This window comes from Pogoniulus pusillus, chromosome 40, assembly GCF_015220805.1.
Source record: "Pogoniulus pusillus isolate bPogPus1 chromosome 40, bPogPus1.pri, whole genome shotgun sequence".
NCBI lineage: Eukaryota > Metazoa > Chordata > Aves > Piciformes > Lybiidae > Pogoniulus > Pogoniulus pusillus.
In genome coordinates this window covers 6,674,827-6,698,187 of record NC_087303.1, presented here as the reverse complement: position 1 = coordinate 6,698,187, position 23,361 = coordinate 6,674,827, and the positions used below count along the sequence as shown (strand labels likewise).

General features: G+C 62.6%; 1 protein-coding gene across 2 annotated transcripts; it reads left to right on the top strand.

The window, feature by feature from the left end:
• The first annotated feature begins 905 nt into the window (after nucleotides 1-905).
• Nucleotides 906-21,547, top strand: FMNL1 (formin like 1). Of its 2 annotated transcripts, XM_064174689.1 has the most exons (28): nucleotides 906-1,139; nucleotides 7,412-7,495; nucleotides 7,759-7,842; nucleotides 7,924-7,997; nucleotides 9,398-9,481; nucleotides 9,716-9,856; nucleotides 10,675-10,800; nucleotides 11,160-11,268; nucleotides 11,502-11,578; nucleotides 11,654-11,747; nucleotides 12,053-12,127; nucleotides 13,497-13,607; nucleotides 13,698-13,847; nucleotides 13,935-14,036; nucleotides 14,155-14,410; nucleotides 14,619-14,960; nucleotides 15,062-15,183; nucleotides 15,625-15,827; nucleotides 16,831-17,065; nucleotides 17,160-17,228; nucleotides 17,357-17,437; nucleotides 18,943-19,072; nucleotides 19,188-19,351; nucleotides 19,591-19,692; nucleotides 19,961-20,050; nucleotides 20,233-20,356; nucleotides 20,615-20,706; nucleotides 21,433-21,547. In XM_064174689.1, the coding sequence occupies exons 1-27, from the start codon at nucleotides 948-950 to the stop codon at nucleotides 20,704-20,706; spliced, it is 3,513 nt and encodes a 1,170-aa protein (XP_064030759.1). In that variant the 5' UTR covers nucleotides 906-947; the 3' UTR covers nucleotides 21,433-21,547. The 2 variants fall into 2 exon arrangements, with proteins under 2 accessions (XP_064030759.1, XP_064030760.1); XM_064174690.1 differs by lacking the exon at nucleotides 10,675-10,800 and having other exon boundaries at nucleotides 908-1,139.
• Nucleotides 21,548-23,361: the final 1,814 nt, after the last annotated feature.

Genomic DNA, 23,361 nt, shown 5'->3' with positions numbered 1-23,361 from the left:
ATTAAGTTAAATTAAATTCTAATGGAGACATAAAAAAAATATACTGAAATAAAATAAATGTGAAGGAATTTTTAAAAGTGAAAAATGAAATGAAATGAAATGAAATAAAGAAAATAAAAATAAAATAAAATGAGTAAAAATAAATTAAAAATAAATTTAAATTAAAACAAATAAAAAGCAATTAAATAAAAAGGAAAATAAAATAAAATTAAAATTAGATTAAAACTAATAAAAATCAATCAAATAAAAATGAAAATAAAATAAAACAAAAAATAAATTAAAATAAATAAAAATCAATTTAATAAAAATAAAAAATACAATAAAATAAAAATAAAAATAAAATAAATAAAAATAAATTAAATAAAAATTAAAATAAAATAAAATAAATAAAAATCAATTAAATAAAAATGAAAATAAAATAAAATAAAATAAATAAAAATCAATTAAATAAAAATGAAAATAAAATAAAATAAATAAAAATCAATTAAATAAAAATGAAAATTAAAATAAAAATTAAAAAAATAAATAAAAATCAATTAAATAAAAATTAAAAAAATAAAAGAAATAAAAATAAACTAAAAATAAAAGAAACCAAAACAAACCAAAATCAACCAAACCAAGAAGCGATGCACCCGAGGCAGTAGAACCCCCCCGGCAGCGCGGGGGCAGGACTGGGGGCGGTGGTTACGCCTCTGCCCCATCCCCGTCTCTCACCGCAGCGCCTCCGGGGGTGGGGGGATCCTGGCAGGTGCGGGGCGGCATCGCTCGGGACGGTTCTCGGCGGGCCCGGCCCCGGGGCGGGAGGGGGGGCGGGGGCTAGAGGCGTTCACCGCCCGAGAGCGCCCCGGAGAAGTTGCGAACGGCGCCGAGCAGCAGTCGCGGAGTCAGGGCTGGGGGGGGTAGTGATTCGGGACAAACCGCCCCCGGGCAGCCCTCAGCGTTCCGCCATGGGCAACGCGGCCGGGGGGCTGGAAGGAGGGGGCACGGCGGGGCGGGAGCAGCGGGAGCAGCGAGAGCAGCGCGACCCCCGGCAACCGGGCTCCCCTCCGAGCACCGTCACCGCCGCCGCCGCCCCGCCGCCTGCCCGGCAGCCCATGCCCGGGGCCGCCGAGCTGGAGGAGCGCTTCGGCCGCGTCCTGGTGAGTGGGGCTGGGGGTCCTGCTGCGAGAGGGGAGACACTTCAGCTTGGGGGGGGGTGGGGGTGCTGGGGAGGGCAGGACCCCTGCTTCGAGGGGACACACCCCGAAACCTTGCCCAGGCTTTCTGCTCTGGGCACTGATGGCATAATTAGCAGTATTGTCACCATCGTTCTCAGCATCGTTATCATCGCCTCTCGCCGTGGTTATCAGCGCCGCAGCCCCTCGCTGTGCGTTCCGGCGCTCCCCGCCGGTGCCTGGGTGCTGCTCGGCATTATTGCCTTCAAAATTGCTTATTAATTATTATTTTATTGCTGACACTAATTTCCCCTCTCCCCCCGTCCCCCACGGAGATGCTCATCCCCTCCCTGGGGACACCGTTCCCGGTGCCACCGTCCCTCCCCCACCCAGTTCGGGGGTACCCAGCTCTGAACTCTTGCAGTGTCCCCGAGGACGCTCTGCCATGGCAGGGGCCGGCAGCGTGCCGCAGGCGCCCGGTGCTGCGGATGGCCAATGCTCATCTCTTCCTCCTCCTCTTCCTCCTCTTCCTCCTCCTCCTCCTCGCTGCCGTTCTTCCCGGGAAAGCTACCCGAGCGCTGCCGGAGCCGCATTCCCGAAGGATGCATGGATGGATGGGTGGATGGGGGACGGTTCCTTGGCGCGTTGGGAGCTGCGGGAGGTTGGCTCCCGCTCCGCTCGCTGCTGTCCTTGAGCGGGGTCGGTTGGCCGTGACCTTCGCCAGGCCGGCCGCGGTGCTACCGGGGCACGGCTCCGTCGCATCCCAAAGCTGCTCTCTAATGGAGCTTCACGCTGGGAGCTGGGAAAAGCAAACCCAAACCATCTCTGCTTTAATGCCTGGCTGCATCCCTCGGCGGGAGTCGGAACTCGCTCGCTTGCCGGCCCCGTGCCGTGAGCGGCTGCCGGCAAATCTCGCCCGGCCGCCGGTATGCCGGGATCTGCTGGCTGGGCTCCACCATCCCGGCCCCGAGCGCTGGTTGTTGGGAAGGGTTTCATCTGGCGGCGTTTAGAGGATTATTTAGGGATGGGCATCGCGGCCGCTGCCGCCGGCAGCTCTGCTCGGCACGGCTGCGGTGGGATCACGGTGAAGGGCTTGGCGAGGCGCGGATCGGTAAGGGAACCCCCAGAATCTCCACAGAGAGCGGATTTGGCCACGGGACACCATCACCTTGGGGGTACAGGGGTGGTGGAGTTGAGTGGCAGCGCCTGTGATGGCTCTTGGGTGCTGTGGCAGTGGTGGCAGCAGGGGACGGGTGGCTGGGGACCTCAGCGTGCTTCCGCTGCCGCTGCTGGGAGGCCTCAGGAAACAGAGCTTCCAACGGGCTGGGTGGGGGCAGGTTGGGAAACCTAACCAGAAAACGATAGCAAAAGAGGAAAGTGATGCTGCAGGTGCCCCGTGCCACCTGAACCTCCTCCATCCCGAGGGAAAGCCCTTTCCTGGGAGCTGGGGGCAGCCAGGGGCTGGGCTGGGGCCAGACGGGAAGCTGCTGTCTTATGCAATCCACTGTCCCAATCTTGCTTCCTCCTTGCGCAGGTTCCCTTCCCCCTTCCCCCTTCCCACGGCCAGGGGGGCAGCAGGACCCCTGGGGGTAGGTGATGAGTGGGTCCCACTGCTCTCACCCACCCGCCCCCACTCCTTGACTTGGGCTTCAACTTTTCTCCCTCTTGAGCTTGTGAGGGCAGTGAGGGAGCAGGTTGGGACTCTCCCCGTGGGGCACGACCCAGATCCAGCAGGTTGCCATGGACATGGGGACGCTGTGAGAGCAGGCTGGTGCGGAACATGTCTGGGACATCCCAGCGCTGGAGCCTGGGAGATCCCGAACCTGTGGTGTGCCAGGAAGAGGGGAATTTCCTTTCCTTCCCCAGCAGTTGGCTTCTCCCCAGCTAGGGCACCGTGGCAGATGCCACTTTGGCAGCGCGATGGGAGGGTTGTCCCCATGCCAAGTGGCTTGGATGTGCCGAGGTAGCTTTTTGGGATGGAGCTGGCAGGATGGGGATGCTCCTGCTTGGAGCAGGCAGGGCTTTCCCCGCTGTGCAGGTTAAAAGGCAGCGATGGGAATCTCCTTAAGCGGGGAGTGTGGTGGGGGTGAAACTGGGAGGGATTCTGCTGGAGCTGCGTGGACAGAGACTGGTGGGGCCGGGGCTGCTCCGGCCGCCGGCGGGGGCTTTGCTGCCGCCTCTCCCAGGATCTAGAGGAGAGGACAGCAAACGTCACCGCTGCAGATGTCTGCAGATGTTTGCAGATGTGCTGTTGGCCCCAGGGGTGGAACTGGTCACCAGTGAGCCCTGGCTGCTGTGTCGACCTCAGCTCAACCCGGAAAGGAAACTGATGCTCAGCGTTCTGCTGGATCCAGCCCCAGCCTGGCCCCGGTGTGGTGGCCAGGTCTGACCGGGAGCTGTGGTGCGGTGTCCCCGGGGGTGATGTGCCCTGGATAGGCAGAGAAGAGGCCTGAGAGCTGCCATATGTGGCTGGAGCCAGCTCTGCCTGCACGGGGAGGATGTCCTGGTGTGGGGATACCCCTGGGTGGCTGAGTCAGGCCCCTCCTTATGGCTGGATCCAGCTGTGGCTGGTTCAAGAGGACATCCCAGTTCAAAGATCCTCCTTGGGTGATTGGAACAGGCCTCCACATTCCCAGATCCAGGCCTGGATGACCTGGGGGTGCATGTAGGTGCAGAGATCCCACCTTGTGCAGGTGCAGGTGAGGGAGTATCCAGCAGAGATCTGGACACTGTGGCTGGATCAGGCTCATTCCTCCCATCCCATGCTGCAAGCAGCTTCTGCTTGGTCTTAAAATAGCAGTGGAGGCAGCAGCCACCCCCCTTAGCTGCTCCTCACAGCAGGATCTGGCCATTGATGAGGACCACACTGCTCCTCCACCAGCTTGGCCCTGCCTGGCACAGGGTGGATTTGGGACCTGTCTGGATCCTGGATTTCCAAACTGGTCCTAAGAGTGTGACCCAGCCCAGCTTGCTGCACCAGGGGGCTGAGAACGCCCTGGCTGGGCCTGATCCTGGTGGACGCCAGTGCTGAGCCTCAAGAAGAGGCAGGAGGATGAGTCTGGTGCCACTCAAGGTCACTGGAGGGGACATCAGGGGAGGCAGGTGTTAGGGGGCTGGACAGGCCTCAGATTCCCTTGGGTGGGAGCATTGTGCTCCATGGCCACGGGGGATGCACTGTCCTGGGAGTGCTGTGGTGCCTCAGCCACCAGCCCAGGTGATGTTAGCTCTTCCCATGGCCAACCTGGGAGTCCCCAGACATGGAAGTCCCTCAGCTGCCATCTTGGGGCTGCTTCCTGTGCCATGTGCCACTGAGACTTTCCATCTCTGCTCCGAGGGCACACGTGTCCCCCCCGTGCCCTGGGCATGTGGCTCATGGGTTCAGCCTGCTCCTTGCTCCAGCCCACCCGTGTCTTGCAGAGGATGCTGTGAGAGCTTCTGCTGGGCTTTGGTGCAGAGCCCAGCCCAGCTCTGCTCACTCACATGTGGAACAGCACAAAGGTGCCTGACACCCAAAATAGCTCCGTCACCCCCAGCCCCCCCGGCGGCTCCAGCGCCGCGAGAGCTGCGAGATGAGAAGGTCCTTTAGTGCCGGAAGATGCTGTGGGTGCTGCTTCACCCCCTGGGCTTGCTTGTAGTCGCTGGGGGAAGCTCAACCCCACAGCAAACCCCCCTGAGATAGGAGGTCCCAGCCAGCCATGTCCTGGTGGGCAGGTGCCGTGGGTGCTCCATGGCACCTCGTGTGCCAGCAGGGCTGGTGGGGGACATCTGGTGACATCCCTTCAGTGAGGTGGCTCTGACGCTGCTCCCAGACTGAGGGGGAGGATGGGGAAGTCCCACACTGGGGTGGGACAAGGCTGCTGGGGGTGGGATGTGGCTCCTGGGGATGAGTCTCTGTGGCCCCTCCATCCTTCATCCCCGAGGAGGAAGAGGAGGACCAAATCCTTCCTCTGTCACCTTCGTGGTGTTGGGTTGCTGCCCTGCCCCATGTCTCCCACCCGGCCCCACATCAGCTGCCTGCCCCACACCTCCTGCAGCACAGGACCCCCCCTCCCCAGCAGGAAACAAGAACCAGTTTCTGGGGACCACAGCAGAGCCACTTCCTCCCCCTGCCAGCACCACGTGGATGCAGCCACCACCCAGTTTGTACCCAAACCGTGCCACATCCTGCCACCCGCCCAGCCCTGCTTGTGAGGAGGGCACCACAGGGCTCGGTGGCAAAGCCACCTCCATAGCAACGTCCCCAGCGTCATTGTGGCAGGGAGCCCATGGGAGGTCCTGTCCTGCCCCACTGCTGATGCTCAGGCCTGGCTTTTCCACATCCCACACAAGGTCCCTGGGAGAGGCATTCCACATGGCAGGTGCCACCATCCCCTCGCTGGTGACCCAGCAAAGTGTCTCGTGGAGGGCACCAGTGCCCTGGGTGAGGGGTTCGTGTGTCTGGTCCCTCTAGGCACAGCCCTGTCCTTTGGTCTGACCCACCTGGCCCAAGGGTGGCAGCTTGGTGCCATAGCAATGGTGCTCCCCCACAAAGGGCACGTCCAAGTGCTGCTGCCACCTTGCCTGGGACCCACCTGTCGACTCTGGTGGCTTCACCACAAGGCTATTTCTGTCCCCACAGCCTGATGTGACCCTCCCTGCCTGTCTCTCTGTGAGCCATCTCCTGCTTGAATCCAGCCAAGTGCTGGCTCCTCTCCACCCACAGCTGGTTCTGGCTCCTTGTGGAAGCAGCTCGACAGGTCCTTGGTGGAGGCAGGCGTCGAGGTTGCCACTCCTGCCCGCCACTGTGGCACCTCTCCCCTGGGACCTGCTCCTCTGTGGGCAACCAAACCCCTGTGAGATGCCTTTTCCCCAGGGATGTGGCTGACCCAGGGGAGTGTACACCCCAGCATCAGGGGCTCCCCAAACCAGAGGTTAAGGATGATGTGGGGCTGTGCATCACCTCCGTGTGCCAGCTTGGCAGGGCTCTTCAGGCCAGCAGCAGCCTCAGCCCCTGCTTCTCCCTGGGGGTTGGAGCACCAAAAATGAGTCTTTTGGGGAAATAAATTGCTCATGACACAAGCTGAGCTCCCAGCATGGCCCAGGCCGTGGCAGGTCCCCACTGAAGGCTCTGCTGCTCATTCCGTGCCCATTCCATGGTGCCCCTCAGGGGCCCTCTGAGTCCCTCAGCAGCCCAGAGGCAGGAGCTGCCCCCGAGGCCCCTGCAGCCCCCGGGCATGGCGCGGAGCGGTTTTGGCAGCCTCCCTGCGCCGTTCGGAGAGCGGAAACCGCATCACGTCCTGCCGGGGTGGCCCCGGGGGGGTGCTGGGGCTGGGGTTATGCAATGGTGGCACGCAGGGCCGTGGGGACGTGCCAGGGCCGTAGGGACATGCCAGTCCCTGCCCTGACATCACGTCTGGAGAGAAGCGCTGATTTCACCAGCCAGGCTGGTCACACGCCCGGGGGAGGGGGCAGGGGGTGGCCATCGCCCTCAGGCGGCGCCCAGGCTGCTCAGCTGTGCCACCGGCTCCTGGCTCTGTCCCTCGGCCCATGTCCTCCTCTCTGGGGACCCCTGGGTGGGGGCATTGCTGATGGACCCATCACCAACCTCCCAGGGATGTTAACTCTCTGGGAATGGTGGTGTCCCCACCCTCCCACTGGTGTCCCCATCATGCCACCAGTGTTGCCATCCTCCCACTGGCGTCCCCATCGTGGCATCAGTGTACCATCCTCCTACTGGTGTCTCCATGGTCCCACTAGTGTCCTCATCCTCCCACTGATGTCCCCATGGTCCTGCCAGTGTTGCCATCCTCCCACTGGTGTCTTCATGGTCCCACCAGTGTCCCCATCCCCCCACCGGTGTCCCTATCATGCCACCAGAGTTGCCATCCTCCCACTGGTGTCCCCATGGTCCTATCAGTGTTGCTGTCCTCCCACTGGTGCCCCCATTGTGGCACTAGTGTGCCATCCTCCCACTGGTGTCCCCATCATCCCATGAGTGCCTCCATCCCTCCACTGGTGTCCCCATCATCCCATGAGTGCCCCCATCCCTCCACTGGTGTCCCCATCATCCCATGAGTGCCCCCATCCCTCCACTGGTGTCCCCATCATCCCATGAGTGCCCCCATCCCTCCACTGGTGTCCCCACCATCCCATGAGTGCCCCCATCCCTCCACTGGTGTCCCCATCATGCCACCACTGAAGCACACCCAGTGCTGGGCCAGCCCTGGGGGGTGTTTTCTGGGGGGTGTGCCCCAGCCCTGACATTGCTCCCCCCCCAGAACTCCATGAACCTGCCCCCGGACAAGATGAAGCTGCTCAACCAGTACGACAACGAGAAGAAGTGGGAGCTCATCTGTGACCAGGTGAGGTCCGAGTGCTGTGGTGTCCCCAGAGCCACCTCTGTCCCCAGGTGCCACTCGTGACGTGGGCACCAGCCGGGCACAGGCCAGGCGCTGACATCCATCTCTGCTGGCGAGGCAGTGCCTTCTTCCCCTGATTAAACATTGATGCACAACCAGCTGCAGCAGGGAGGGGGCATGGGGACGCGGTGGCTGTCAGAGGGAGCTGGCATGTCCCTGTGCCCTGGGGGGGTGGGCTGCTTCCAACCTGTCTCCGGGACCCGCAGGAGCGTTTCCAGGTGAAGAACCCACCCTCTGCCTACATCCAGAAGCTGAAGAGCTACTTGGACACAGGTGGTGTCAGCAGGAAGGTGAGGGCTGCCCCCTCCACCCCTTGTCCCCATCCTGGGCCTGGCGTGGGGACAGTGCCAACAGCTCTGCTTGTCCCCCAGTTCAAGAGGCGAGGGCAGGAGTCGACGCAGGTGCTCCGGGAGCTGGAGATCTCCTTGAGGACCAACTACATAGGGTGAGGAAGGGGTCTGGGCTGTCCCCATTGTCACCCAGGTGCTGCTGCTGGCCCTGGCATTCTTGTGGCAGGGACCTGGGCAGGCTGCAGAGGTGGGCACAAGCCAACCTCAGGAGGTTCAACAAGACCAAAGGCAAGGTCCTGCAGCTGGGTGGAGGCAATGCCAAGCACAAATGCAGGCTGGGCAGTGCCAGGCTGGAGAGCAGCCCTGAGGAGAGGCGCTTGGGGGTGCTGCTGGAGGAGAAGCTCAGCAGGAGCCAGCAGTGTGCACTTGCAGCCCAGAGAGCAACCAGAGCCTGGGCTGCAGCAGCAGCAGTGTGGCCAGCAGGGCCAGGGAGGGGATTCTGCCCCTCTGCTCTGCTCTGCTGAGACCCCACCTGGAGTCCTGCATCCAGCTCTGGAGCCCCTGGGACAAGAGGGCTGTGCAGATGCTGGAGAGTGTCCAGAGCAGGGCCAGGAGGATGCTCAGAGGCTGCAGCAGCTCTGCTGTGAGCACAGCCTGAAAGAGTTGGGGCTGTGCAGGCTGGAGCAGAGGAGGCTCCCAGGGGACCTTCTTGTGGCCTGCCAGGATCTGAAGGGGGCTCCAAAAAAGCTGGGAAGGGACTTTTGAGGCTGTGAGGGAGTGTCAGGAGTGGGGGGGATGGAGCAAAGGTGGAGGTGGGGAGAGTGAGGCTGGAGGTGAGGAGGAAGTTGTTGAGCAGGAGAGTGGTGAGAGGCTGGAATGGGTTGCCCAGGGAGGGGGTTGAGGCCCCATGGCTGGAGGTGTTTGAGGCCAGGCTGGCTGAGGCTGTGTGCAGCCTGCTCTAGGGTAGGGTGTCCCTGGGCATGGCAGGGGTTGGCACTGGCTGCTCCTTGTGCTCCCTTCCAACCCTGGCTGATTCTATGATTCTGTTGTGATGGTGGCTTCAGGCTGTGGGGGTGACAATGGCATGTGGAGGCTGGTGGCCTCATCCTGCCCCTCAGCCTGGCTCTGGTGGGAGGACGTGGGTGCTGAAGCATCTGGTTGTGCTGTGGGAGCTGTGAGGTCCCATTTTGGCTCTGCTGGGTGGGTGTCACCATGGTACCTCCTGGGTGCAAGGGAGGAGACTGGTCCCCACCTTGGACCCTCAGCACCTCCTGGTGTGGGTGGGTGCTGAGCTAAGTTCCTGCCACCCAGAGCCAGGCTATCCTGTTGAGATGGCAGTGGTGGCAGCAAAGACCTCAGGTTATGTCCTCTGGGCATTAGGAGGCCACCATGGCACCCACCTGCCTTGGAGTGATGCCACCTCATGTCCCCAGAGTGTCAGACATTGGCTGGGGGCCTCTGCCCAGGGGGTGGCTCTGCTGGAGGCCTGGGTGGGGAGATGGGAGGGTGAGGGGGGCTGGTGGAGCTCACTAACCCCCTGCCCCCCCGCCTCCAGATGGGTCCAGGAGTTCCTCAACGAGGAGAACAAGGGGCTGGACGTGCTGCTGGAGTACCTCGCCTTCGCCCAGTGCTCTGTCGCGTACGTCCCCACCGCCTGTCCCCGCCCCAGCTCCCTCCAGTGCCTGGGGGGGGCTCTGGGATGCTCTCTCCCACCATTGAGGTGACGGAGCCAAGGATGCTGCGTGTCTGGGCTTGAGCAGAGCGTCCCCAACACCTCTATGCACACATGCCCAGCCCTGGGGACCCCAAAGGGGTGCCCGCCTGTCTTGGGGTGCCGTGTGTCACCCGTCTCTGTGTCCCCACGGGCCACCAGGTACGACATGGAGAGCGCCGAGAACGGCAGCCCAGGCTCTGACAAGGGCAAGGGCTCGGAGCAGTCGCTGGAGGACCTGAGCAAGAGCAACTCCTCGTCCCCCACCCAGTGCTCCTCCAAAGTGCGGCAGCTCACCGTCAGGTAACGCATGGCCCCGTGCCCCCCGCGCCCCCCACGCCGTGCCCCCCTGCTCTCTGCCTCGCTGCACCCCCAGCTCAGACAGGGGCTCGGCAGGCAGACGCAGACCTGCTCCCCAAAACGCTTCCCCAGCACTGGCTCGGGGACACAAAACCACACCCCAGTGCCTGCGCAGAGGGCACAAACCCTGCTGGGGCTGAGCAGTGCCCCCAGCCCTGCGCCTGAAATGGTTTGGGGTCCTCCTGGGTAAAATCCACCAGTAAACGAGAACCGGAGGTGTCCGAGATTTTGGGGAGAGAATGCCCGGTTTAAAACCGGAGTGGAGGAGCAGGTCTGCGTCGCCGTGGCCGGTCCCGGTGGCCGGTGGCTCTCGCTTGGTGCCGCTTGTCCCCGCAGCCCCTTCTAACCCTGCTCTTCTCTTGCACGCTGCCGGGGGACGCGCTGACGGTAGGTGATGGGGTCGGGGTGCTGGTGGGACAGGGACGCCCCAGTGGACCCCTCTGCTGGTCACCAGTCTTGGGTTGGTGCCCTCAAGGCAACCCCAGTTGGCAGGGGAGGGTGCCAGGGGACAACCCGTCACGGTCACCCCGAGCCGTAACGTGGCACCGTGGGGACCGCGAGGGTCTCTCGCCGCCTACCAGCAGCACCGGAGGAACCAAGGTGCCTCTTCCAGCCCCAGGGACAGGTCAGGAGTGACGTGGCACCGTTGCAGGGGGTCCCAGCCCTTGTCCCCTAGCCGTGTCCCCAAGTCTGGGTGTCCCCGGGGCGCCGCGGGAGCCCCGTTTCTCCCTCCTGTCCTGCAGGCTCTAACGTGCCTCCAGCTGCTGCCTCTCGAACCAGCACATCCACACCCTCCTCCGCCACCTCCACCCCGGCGTCCCCTGCGGCGCCCCGGGCAGCGATGGGCACAGCTGCCCCAAGTCCCCCGGCAGCTCGCACGCGCCCCGGTGAGCCTCTGAGCCCCGCCGTGCGCGCGAGGGGCACCGCACCCCCACCCCATCACCCACCGCACCCCCACCCCATCACCCACGGCACCCCCACCCCATCACCCACGGCACCCCCATCCCATCACCCACCGCACCCCCACCCCATCACCCACCGCACCCCCATCCCATCACCCACGGCACCCCCGGGGCGCGGACAGGGGGGGACCTGCGGGTCTCTCCCACGGGGACGCAACCGCCTGGGTCTTCTGCTGTCATCTCCCCCACCGCTGCCACCTGCCCATGCGCTGCCCTCTGCCCGCTTGCGCTCTGCCCCCTCGGCAGCCCCCGGCCCCGCCTCAGCCGCCCTCTCGCCCGCCCAGGCTGAACCCCACGCACAGCAAGAAGGCTCTGAGGAACTCCCGCCTGGTCAGCCAGAAGGACGACGTCCACCTCTGCATCATGTGTGTCCGTGCCATCATGAACTACCAGGTGGGGCAGGGCAGTGCCCTCTGGGACCCACCCGGGGCTCCCGGAAAGTCTCCAGCTCCTGCGGCGCCCATCCTCGGGGGCAGGGTTTGGGGTGGGACCTGCTTTCCATCCCCTTGCTCTGAGATATCTTCCCTCGACCTCCTGTCTGGAGGGGATGTCCCAGGGGCTCAGAGCACCCCTGGGGTGGGGGTGATGGACACACGACCCCATTAATGCTCCTCTTTCCCCCCTAGTCTGGCTTCAGCCTGGTGATGAACCACCCAGCCTGTGTCAACGAGATCACCCTCAGCCTCAACAACAAGAGTGCCAGGTAGGACCCGTCCCTTGTCACACAACTCCTGTCCCCCTGCCTACCTCGTGGCCCTCACCTGCTCCGTGTCTGCAGGACCAAGGCGCTGGTTCTGGAGCTGCTGGCTGCAGTCTGCCTCGTCCGGGGTGGCCATGACATCATCCTGGCTGCCTTTGACAACTTCAAAGAGGTGAGTCCCCAGGAGGGACCTGTCCCCACGCTCACACCCTGGCTGGGTGCTCTGGCTGGGCTTGTGCCTCAGTTTCCCTGCATGTGCCCTGTGCCATCAGGGCACTCTCTGCCCTGCAAGTGCCCATCCCACCACTCGCTCAGGGATGCTCCAGCCGTTGGGCCACATCCCAGCTGGACTGGGTGCCAGGCAGCACCTATGAGGATTGGGATGGCATCACTGACAGGTGCCTGCTGCCCTGTCAAGCCCCTGGGTGCCCACCCTGGCCATGTGGCTCCTGGCCTCAGCTGCCTGCTCCCACCCAGGTCTGCGGGGAGAGGAACCGCTTCGAGAAGCTGATGGAGTATTTCCGCAACGAGGACACCAACATCGACTTCATGGTGAGTGGCTGCTGGGGCTGGGGCTCTGCTGGCCCCAGGGGTGACCCCCACCATGCTGTGCTGGGGGTGCCATGTCCCAGGGGCTGCCAAGCTGCTGTGCTGTCCTCAGAGCATCACATCCCCAAGAGCTCCTGAGCCACTATGATGTCCCCAGACCACCATGTACCCAAGGGCTGCTGAGCCACCATACTGTCCTCAGGCCATCATGTCCCCAAGAGCTCCTGAGCCACCATACTGCCCTCAGGCCATCATGTCCCCAAGAGCTCCTGAGCCACCATACTGCCCTCAGGCCATCACGTCCCCAAGAGCTCCTGAGCCACCATACTGTCCTCAGGTCATCACGTCCCCAAGAGCTCCTGAGCCACCATACTGTCCTCAGGCCATCACAACCCCAAGAGCTCCTGAGCCAACATACTGCCCTCAGGTCATCATGTCCCCAGGGGCTGCTGAGCTGCTGGTCCTGCCCCAGCTCCCCACACCCCCAAGGCTGTGAGACCACTGCACATTCCTCAGGGGAACAACCTCCCTGAGGGCCACCAGTGCATTGCACAGCGCCTGGGGCACCGCCTTCCGAGGACAGCAGGGCCCCTGTGCCGAGCTGGTGGCTGTGCTGAGCCTGTCCCCATCCCACAGGGTCACCATGCAGTGCTGGTGGCCGTGCTGAGCCTGTCCCCATCCTGCAGTGTCACCTTGCAGTGCTGGTGGCTGTGCTGAGCCTGTCCCCATCCTGCAGTGTCACCTTGCAGTGCTGGTGGCTGTGCTGAGCCTGTCCCCGTCCCGAAGGGTCACCATGCAGTGCTGGTGGCAGTGCTGGTGGCTGTGCTGAGCCTGTCCCTGTCCCACAGGGTCACCATGCAGTGCTGGTGGCAGTGCTGGTGGCTGTGCTGAGCCTGTCCCTGTCCCACAGGGTCACCATGCAGTGCTGGTGGCTGTGCTGAGCCTGTCCCTGTCCCACAGGGTCACCATGCAGTGCTGGTGGCTGTGCTGAGCCTGTCCCCATCCTGCAGGGTCACCATGCAGTGCTGGTGGCCATGCTGAGCCTGTCCCTGTCCCGCAGGGTCACCATGCAGTGCTGGTGGCTGTGCTGAGCCTGTCCCCGTCCCGCAGGGTCACCATGCAGTGCTGGTGGCTGTGCTGAGCCTGTCCCTGTCCCGCAGGGTCACCATGCAGTGCTGGTGGCTGTGCTGAGCCTGTCCCCGTCCCGCAGGGTCACCATGCAGTGCTGGTGGCAGTGCTGAGTCTGTCCCTGTCCTGCAGGGTCACCATGCAGTGCTGGTGGCAGTGCTGAGTCTGTCCCTGTCCTGCAGGGTCACCATGCAGTGCTGGTGGCTGTGCTGGTGGCCGTGCTGAGCCTGTCCCCGTCCCGCAGGTGGCCTGCATGCAGTTCATCAACATCGTGGTGCACTCGGTGGAGAACATGAACTTCAGAGTCTTCCTGCAGTACGAGTTCACCCACCTGGGCCTGGACCAGTACCTGGAGGTGGGTGCCCTGCGCTGCTGCTGCTGCAGCCGGGTGGGTGCTGCGTGGGTACCGCCGGCCGTGACGGCTCCGCCGCCTGTCCCGTGGCAGAGCCTCCGCCTCACCGAGAGCGACAAGCTGCAGGTGCAGATCCAAGCCTACCTGGACAACGTCTTCGACGTGGGCTCCATGCTGGAGGACTCGGAGACCAAGACGGCGGTGCTGGAGCACATGGAGGAGCTGCAGGAGCAGATCGGCCAGGTGGGACGTGGGCGCGTGGGCAGGAGCTGCTGACGCAAGCCCGGGGGGAGGGATGGGGCTGAGGGCTGCCACTTCGTCCCCCCACAGCTGACGGAGAAGCTGCAGGATGCGGAGAACGACTCCATGGCCAAGATAGCGGAGCTGGAGAAGCAGCTGAGCCAGGCGCGGCGGGAGCTGGAGGTGCTGCGGGTGAGCACCCATGGGTGCTGCGGTGCCGGAGGAAAGGGATGGGTGCTGGGTGGAGCGGGGTGTGAGGGGAGCCCCGACGGGGACACCAGTGACGGAGTGGGGCTTGTGACTGCCGCAGGAGCAGCTGAGCCCTCCGCAGCTGCCCAGCCCGCCGGCCCCGCAGCCCCAGGACTGCTACCGGCTGGCGCTGGAGCGGCGGCTGGTGGAGCTAGAGGAGAAGGGGCTGGTGCAGATCCTGCGTGGGCCCGACGGAGACGTCGCCATCGAAATCGTCCCCGTTGTCATAGAGACGCCGGCAGCCCCCGCGGTTACCGGAAAGCCCGCGGCCACCGCCGAAACCACAGCCGCCACCACCGCTGCCACCACCGGCACAGGTACTGCGGGTGCGGGGGGCTGGTGGCAGCCCGGAAGGTCTCCGGCCAGGTGGGGACAGCTGACCCAGAGGGAGGATGGCAGAGAAACTGAGGCGGGGGCGTGGGGATGTGCCTGGGGACCCCGAGCCGCTCGCTGGCAGAGGGGACGTGCTGGTGGCACCGTGTGCTGCTGTGCCAGCATCTCACCCACCTCTTCTTTCCCTTGCAGATGCTCCAGCTCCGGACCCAGCCCCAGCTCCCCCCCCAGCCCCCGCTGCCCCTCCAGCTCCTCCTCCTCCGCCCCCACCTCCTCTGCCAGGCGCTGAACCTGGTCCCCCACCACCCCCTCCCCTTCCACTGCCCACGGGCACCTGTCCCCCTCCAGCCCCTCCACTGCCCACAGGCACCTGTCCCCCTCCAGCCCCTCCACTTCCAGGTGCCCAAGTGCCACCCCCCCCACCCCCACTCCCAGGGGGGCCGGAAGGTCCTGTGCCCCCACCTCCACCACCCCCACCCCTTGGTGGAGAGCTCCCAGCTGGACCAGGTGCCCCCAACCCTGCTGGTGGTCCAGGTGAGTGTGGCCCAGGGACGTCCCCCAGCTGAGGGCTGGGGACACCGCGGGGTGGGTTTGGGAAGCCCACACCCTGTGACGTGTGCCCCCTCCCCCCGCAGTGAAGGTGAAGAAGCCCATCCAGACCAAGTTCCGCATGCCAGTCTTCAACTGGGTGGCACTGAAGCCGAGCCAGATCGATGGCACTGTCTTCACCGAGCTCAACGACGAGAAGGTGCTGCAGGTGAGCACACAGCAGGCCTGGGGGTCCGGGGGGGGGGGGGCTTTGGCTGGCTCCCTGCCCCAGCCCATGCTGCACCCCTGCTGAGGTTGCCCCATGCCTACTTTGCACCCATCGGTGTCAGGGTCATGGAGGGGGCAGCGTGGGCTCTGCCATCTTTCTCCTGCCATCTCCTCCTTGTCCCCTTGCTCCTTCCTCATCCTCATGTGCTCTCCTTGCCTTCTTCATCTTCATCCTCTGGTGCCCTCATACTCTCCTTAATCTCTCTCCATCTCCTTGCCCTGTCCCCTTACTCTGTCCTCATGCCTTCAGCTTGACCTCTTTCTTTTAGTCCATCTTCATCCTCTCACTCCTCTCTGCCTTGTCTCTGTCCTATGGATACATCCTAATGCCACAAGTCCTGTGTCACCTCCCTGCCATGCCCTCAGCCCTGTCTGCCCACAGGAACTGGACATGAATGACTTTGAGGAGCAGTTCAAGACCAAGGCACAGGGCCCTGGCTTGGACATCAGTGCCCTCAAGGTGAAGGCCACGCAGAAGGCTCCCAGCAAGGTGACACTGATGGAGTCCAACCGAGCCAAGAACTTGGCCATCACCCTGCGCAAGGGCGGCCGCAGCGCCCAGGACATCTGCACAGCCATCGAGACGTGAGCCTGCCCGGGGGGGGGAAGGGTGGGCATGAGCCCAGCTACACCGAGGGCATGGGGTGGTGTGGGAGGGTCTGGCTGCTGCTGCTGAGTGCTGTGATGGCCAGTGGGTACCTGGTGGGTGCCAGCTCCCTTGGGATGAAGCATGAGGCTGTAGGGTGCTGCCGTGGGCATTGGGGGGCCCCTTTGGAGTAAGGGTGGTGTGGGATGCAGGGGGTGCCAGCTCCTTTGGGATGAAGCAAGAGGCTGTAGGGTGCTGCTGTGGGCATTGGGAGGCCCCTTTGGAGTAAGGGTGGTGTGGGATGCAGGGGGTGCCAGCTCCTTTGGGATGAAGCATGAGGCTGTAGGGTGCTGCCGTGGGCATTGGGGTGCCCCTTTGGAGTAAGGGTGGTGTGGGATGCAGGGGGTGCCAGCTCCTTTGGGATGAAGCATGAGGCTGTAGGGTGCTGCCGTGGGCATTGGGGTGCCTCTTTGGAGTCAGGGTGGTGTGGGATGCAGGGGGTGCCAGCTCCCTTGGGATGAAGCAAGATGGGTGTGGGGTGCTACCATGGGCATGGGGGTGCCCCTATGGGGTAAGGGCACTGTGGGGTGCAGTGGGTGCCAGCTCCTCTGGGAGTGATGACTCCAGCTGTGGGGATGGAGAGATGGCACAAGTTCTGCACCGTGAGGGGGGTGGAACACTGGAAGAGGTTACTCAGGGAGGTAGTTGAGGTCCCACCCCTGGAGATGTTCGAGGTGAGGCTCGATGGGGCTCTGAGCAACCTGCTCTAGGGGAGGATGTCCCTGCTGCGTGCGGGGGGTTGGACTGGATGAGCTTTGGAGGTCCCTTCCAACCCAACCCTTTGATGATTCCGTGTGGCACCAGCCGTGGAGCGCTGGAGGGACCAAGCCACGGGGGTGGAGGGGAGATGGGAATCCGGTGTGGGTGACAGGGCGGCGGGTGGAGGGACCTGCTGCAGGCTCTGACGGTGCTGGGGGGGTGGGGGGGCTGTGGTACACACAGGTACGACCAGCAAGCCCTGAGCCTCGACTTCCTGGAGCTGCTGCTGCGCTTCCTGCCCACCGAGTACGAGCGGACGCTGCTCGGCAGGTTCGAGCGGGAGCAGCAGGCGGCGGCGGAGCTGTCCGAGGAGGACCAGTTCATGATGCGCTTCAGCAAGATCCCGCGCCTGGCCGAGCGCATGAACGTCCTCATCTTCCTGGGCAGCTTCGCCGACACGGCACAGCTGCTCATGCCGGTGGGTGCTGGGGGTGGGGGGTGGCTGCGGGGTTCTGCGAGGTGGGGGTGGGCTCCTGCCAGGAGAGTCACAAAGCTTCTGCCGCCGCCCACAGCAACTCAACGCCATCATCGCCGCCTCCATGTCCCTCAAGTCCTCCAGCAAACTGCGCAACATCCTCGAGGTGAGGAGTTTGGGGTGGGGTGGCCCCAAATGGGCGAGGCGGGGGGGGGTGGGGTGGGGGCGGTGTTGGGCTGGGGTGAGTGCCCCATCTGTGCCAGGTCGTGTCCCTGAGCCACCCTGTCCCTGCAGATCGTCCTGGCCTTCGGGAACTACATGAACAGCAGCAAGCGCGGCGCAGCCTACGGCTTCCGGCTGCAGAGCCTGGACGCGGTAGGGCTGGCGTGGGGCAGCCTGGTGTCCTGGTGGCCCTGGGCCCTGTGTCCTCTGTGCTGGTGGCCCTGTGTCCTTGTGTCCTGTGTTCTGGTGTCCCTGTGTCCTGGTGTCCCTGTGTCTGTGCCGGTGTCCTGGTGTCCCTGTGTCCTGTGTCCTCTGTGCTGGTGTCCCTGTGTCCTGTGTGCTGGTGTCCCTGTGTCCTGTGTTCCTATGTTTTCTGTGCTGGTGTCCCTATGTCCTGTGTGCTGGTGTCCCTGTGTTCTCTGTGCTGGTGTCCCTGTGTCCTGTGTGCTCATTTGTGTCTGTGCTGGTGTCCCTGTGTCTGTGCTGGTGTCCCTGTGTCCTGTGTCCCTATGTCCTGTGTTCTGGTGTCCCTGTGTTCTCTGTGCTGGTGTCCCTCTATCTGTGCTGGTGTCCCTGTGTCCTGTGTGCTGGTGTTCCTATGCTCTCTGTGCTGGTGTCTCTGTGTCCTGTGTGCTGGTGTTCCTATGCTCTCTGTGCTGGTGTCTCTGTGTCCTGTGTGCTGGTGTTCCTATGCTCTCTGTGCTGGTGTCTCTGTGTCCTGTGTGCTGGTGTTCCTATGCTCTCTGTGCTGGTGTCTCTGTGTCCTGTGTGCTGGTGTCCCTCTATCTGTGCTGATGTCCCTGTGTCCTGTGTGCTGGTGTTCCTATGCTCTCTGTGCTGGTGTCCCTGTGTCCTGTGTGCTGGTGTTCCTATGCTCTCTGTGCTGGTGTCCCTGTGTCCTGTGTGCTGGTGTCCCTCTATCTGTGCTGGTGTCCCTGTGTCCTGTGTGCTGGTGTTCCTATGCTCTCTGTGCTGGTGTCCCTGTGTCCTGTGTGCTGGTGTTCCTATGCTCTCTGTGCTTGTGTCCTCCGTGTTGGCATCCCTGTGTGCTGCCCTTGTCACTACCCAGGGACCAGCCATGGGGATGGAGGGACACCAGGGCCACCTGTGCTGATGGAGGGATGTGGGAACCTGCTGTGGGGATGGAAGGATGCAGAGACCATCTCTAGGGTTTGGAGAGGGATAGAGGGATGTAGAGACCATTCATGGGGATGGAGTGACTCAGGAATTAGCTGTGGGGATGGTGGGATGAAGGGACCATCTCTAGGGTTTGGAGAGGCATGGGAAGGAGCTAAAGGGATGGAGATACACCAGAAGGAGCTGTGGGGTGAGAAGGATGCAGAGACCACATATGGAGGGATGCAGGGACTAGGTGTGTGGATGGAGGAAGATGGGCAGCTGCTGTAAGGATGGGGGGATGCAGGGACCGGTTGGGGATGGAGGGATGTGGGAACCAGCCGTGGGCATGAAGGGATGCAAGGACCAGTTGGGAGTGGAGGAGGAAGATGGGAACCAGCCACGAGGATGGAGTGAGCTGTGAACAGCCTGTGTGGAGGGAGGGATGCAGGACCTGCCCTGGGGGTGGAGGCCACCAGAGGCTGCCCTGAGCTGGGGGGAGGTGGCGTGGGTGGGCTGGGGCTGACGCTGCTGTCTGCCAGCTGCTGGAGATGAAGTCCACAGACCGCAAGCAGACGCTGCTGCACTACCTGGTGCGGGTGATCACCGAGAAGTACCCCGAGCTGATTGGCTTCCACACCGAGCTGCACTTCCTCGACAAGGCAGGCACAGGTAGCCCACGGGCACCGGGCTGGGGCCATCACGGTGGGCTGCAGCCCTGCCATGGGAGCTCTCCAAGCCTGCCCTGACCCTGGCACTGCTCCTTCCCCTCCCCCCCCCGCCGCAGTCTCCCTGGACGGTGTGCTGCAGGACGTGAGGAGCCTGCAGCAGGGCATGGAGCTGACCCGCAAGGAGTTCATGCGGCAGGACGACAGCGCCGTGCTCAAGGAATTCCTCAAGGTCAACACGGAGGTGATGGAGAAGCTGCAGGCTGACAGCAAAACTGCCAAGGTGAGTGCTGGGGGTCATGGGGCAGGACTGAGCCCTTCCACTCTTGCATGGGGACACCCCAGGGTGCCCTCTGCTCACGCCTCTGCCCCATGGGTGAGGCTTCTGGTTGGGACATGGCTCCAGGAGGAGATCTGAGAGGGATATGGAGGGGAATGGTGAAGTGGGAGAGGCTGGAAGGAGGTGGTGGGTGCTGGGGTGCTGCTGCTGGGCCCCAGGGACCAGGCTGTGTCTGCCTGCAGGAGGCATACGAGGCGGCGGTGGAGTACTTCGGGGAGAACCCCAAGACCAGTCCCCCCACCACCTTCTTCCCCATGTTCGTGCGCTTCATCAGAGCCTACAAGGTAGGAGGGGATCCTCTTTCTGGGGAATGGGAGGAGATTTGGGGTCCAGGGGTGTCTGGTCCCACTTTAGGGGGGCAGAAGCCACACATGAGGCTGGGGGCTTGTGGGACAGAGAGGTCCTGGGGCTCAGCGATGCCCCTTGGGGTGGCTGGAGATGCTGGAGCTGGGTTGGGATGAGCTGGGGGCTGCTGAGGGGAGGAAGGGTGGGGGCTGCAGTCATGCATCAGTAGCCCCCCAGCTCAGCACACCCTCCCTGTGCCTCTCCCAGAAAGCAGAGCAGGACATTGAGCTGTGGAAGAAGCAAGAGGCTGCAGCCAAAGAGGCAGACTCTGGCACGCCCCGCGAGGAGCAGCCCGAGGTGAAGGTCCCTCACATCCCTGTCCTCTGGGGCAGCCCCCAGTGGGCTACTTAATGGGGAAGGGCCAAGCAGGTCCTGGCGAGGGAAAGCTGGGTGGGGGGCAAAGCTGAAGGTGCCCCATCTCTCTGGGGTGCCGTGGGGGGGCTGTGCTGGTGACCCCCCACTCACTGTCCCCACCACAGCTGCCCACGCAGAAGGCCAAGCGGCAGCAGATGGACATGATCGCGGAGCTGAAGAAGAGGCAGATGGTGAAGGAGCCTCTCATCTACGAAGAGAAAGATGGGGCCATCGAGGACATCATCTCAGGTGAGTGGCCCAGGGGTCCCCTCACAGCCCTTGGAGCCAGCAGGGAGACCCTTGGGCACGGGAGGCTGCGGGGACTGTCACACTGTGGGGCTGGAGGGCCACCAAGCCCCATCTGGAGGACCAAAGCCACCTGCAGCACTGGACATGGCACAGCTGCCAAGCACTCTCTGCCCTGTCTCATAGCTCTTCCTCCTCTTCTGCTTCTCCCTTCTCTCTCCTCCTGCTGCTGCTGGCTTCTCTCTGGGTCGCTCTGCTCAGCTCTGAAAACTGTCCCTTTCACGGCCCGGACGGGCAAACGCTCGTCCCGCCTCTTCTGCGACGTCAGCTTCACCGAGGAGAGTCCTCTGTAGGTAAGGAGGGGCTGGCAGAGGCTGCCAGGCTGTGCCACCCTCCTGGCTTCTCGGCCCATCATCACCTTGGGCTGTGTGACAATGCTCAACCCAGCTCAGCGCCAGGCTGAGAGCCAGCCCCGGGGGCACCGTGGCAGCAGTGCTGGGTCACAGGGATCACAGATGTCAGGGGCTGGAAGGGACCCAAAGACCTCATCAAGTCCAGAGCAGGACCATCCAAGCTAGCTCAGGGCACACAGAACTCATCCAGACAGGCCTGGGAAGGCTCCACAGGAGAGTCCACAACCTCTCTGGGCAGCCTGTGCCAGGCTCTGGGACCCTTCCAGGCAAGAAGTTCTCCCTTGTGCTGAGCTGGAACCTCCTGTGCTGCAGCTTCCATCCACTGCTGCTTGTCCTAGCCCAGGGAGCAGTGAGCAGAGCCTGTCCCCCCCTCCTGACCCCCAGAGCCTGTCCCCCCCTCCTGACCCCCAGCCCTCAGATAGTTACAGACATTGATCCAATCCCCTCTCAGTCTCCCCCAGGCTAAGCAGCCCCAGGGTCCAAGGGATAGGATCCTGCAGGCTGCTTGTCGGCAGCTGCTGCTCCTCCTGTCCCTGGGATGCTCCTCCTGAGCATCCTCGTCCCCAGACGGGGTGGCTGCGGGGTGACGGTGGGTGCCCAGGTGCCCAGGTGCCCGCTGCTCGGGGCGGGCAGGCGGAGCTGAGCCTCTGCGGTGTCTCGGCGCAGATCTGCGGAACAATCCCTTCCGGAGAGCCGACAAGAGCCGCGGCAGCGCCAAGAGGTGGCCCGGGGGGCAGAGCCTGCAGACGACGCCGGACATCTCGCTGTGACCGGCACCGTCTCTGCAGCCACCAGCAGCAGGGCAGGAGCATCCTCCGGACGCGGCAGGGACCAGCGAATGGCAGCCCAGCAGCCCGGGGCACGGGGCCGGTGCCCGCTCCCACCCTGCCTGCCCTTGGGTCCGGCGCAGGGATCCTCGGTGCTTGCTTAGCCATGCCCCTGAGCTCCTCTCCCCCTGGCTGGCAGGGCTGGGGGACCCTCCTGGGTACGAGCAGGGAGGGGGGAGCATAGAACGAGCCCCACTTTGTTCTGGTAAGGAAGGAGAGGCTGCCCCATCCCCTCCCCAGAGCTGCTCTGTTGCTCGTTTGACTTGGGGTCTGCCCTGGCGTGCCCCACTTCAGCTTGCTGGTGCTTTGGATTGCCCACTGCAGAGAGGCTGCCAGCCAGGGCTGCTGCAGCCCCTGCACCTCCTCCCCCGGCCCCTCTGCCCACCCAGCCCCATACTCTGCTGCAGAGCTGAGCAGGCAGCAGCTGCTTCTCCTCTCCAGCAAGGAGCCAGCTGCAAAGATCCCAGCCTGGGCACTTGCCGGCCCCCAGGAGCTAGCAGGAGTGCTGCTTTACAGCCATCTTACGTCTTCCTTAAAACTCCTCTGTGCTCCGGGAGCAGGGACTGCAAGCCCAGGGGCTCGCCAGGGCTGTAGGGCCGTGGCGAGCAGCGCCGGGCAGTGGCGAGCAGTACTGGGCTGTTCCTCGCTGCGGGGGCAGGAACGCCCCCGAGAGGGTCTCTCCTGAAGCTGTGCCGAGCAGCACTGGGCTGTTCGGTCACAGGGGAGGCTCTGTAGCTGCGGCAGCTTCGGGGATTTGCTGCCCTCACACCTACACGAGGTGGTTCCCAGCTCTGCCTCTTGCATCCCAGGGGCTGGAGCCTCCTGGGGACAGCAGCGACCTTGGGGAGCTTTGGGCAGCAGTTCTAGGGTGCGACCTGCAGCAGGTGCTGGGCAGCTGCAGCCCCTCACACCACCCCCATTCCAAATGCTGCAGGGACACTGCTGAAGCCCCTCAGGACACAGCCCAGGGAGCTGCAGAAGGCTCCTGCCCTGCCCTGCTGCCCAGCAGTAACCCCAACCCCTGCCCTGTCGCAGTTAACCTCTTAGCGCCTTTGCTTCGGCCCCGCTCGCCCTGCTGCCAGGACACCAGGTGCCACCTGCCTTCTGGAGCACACCAGGTGCCACCTACCTTCTCAAGGACCCCAGGTGCCACCCAGGTCCTCGCCAGTGCCAGCTTTTGGCCCAGGGCAGGTCCTTGCTGAGCCTGAGCAGCCTCTGCTGTGCTGTAATTAGAGCTGCCAAGCGCCGCCCGGCTCCGTGTCGCCCTCATGCTCCGCGGGGGGCTGGGGGGACCTGGCTGTGTAACTTATCAATGCCTTCAGGCCAGAGCTGTAAATCCTCACCTGCTGATTTCTAGACATTATTTTTGTACATGGAGAGCCTGGAAAATCCAAAGCAGAACTGGTAATAAACCAACTCTAAGGACCAAGAGTGTCTGTGGGAAGGGGAGAAGCTTGCAAGGGAGGGAGATGCTGCAGTGGCTGGAGGGATGGATGCATTGGTGAGAACACAGCTCCAATCCAGGGTTCAGTTTGGGGCTCCTCATTCCAGGAGAGGCATTGGAGGGCTGGAGTAGAGCCAGAGAAGGGCAGCAAGGCTGCTGAAGAGTCTGGAGAACAGGGCTGGGGAGGAGCAGCTGAGGGAGCTGGGAGGGTGCAGTGTGGAGAAGAGGAGGCTGAAACCTCTCATTGCTCTCTGCAGCTGCCTGAAGGGAGGTTGGAGCCAGCTGGGGGTTGGTCTCTTCTCCCAAGGAACAAGCAACAGAACA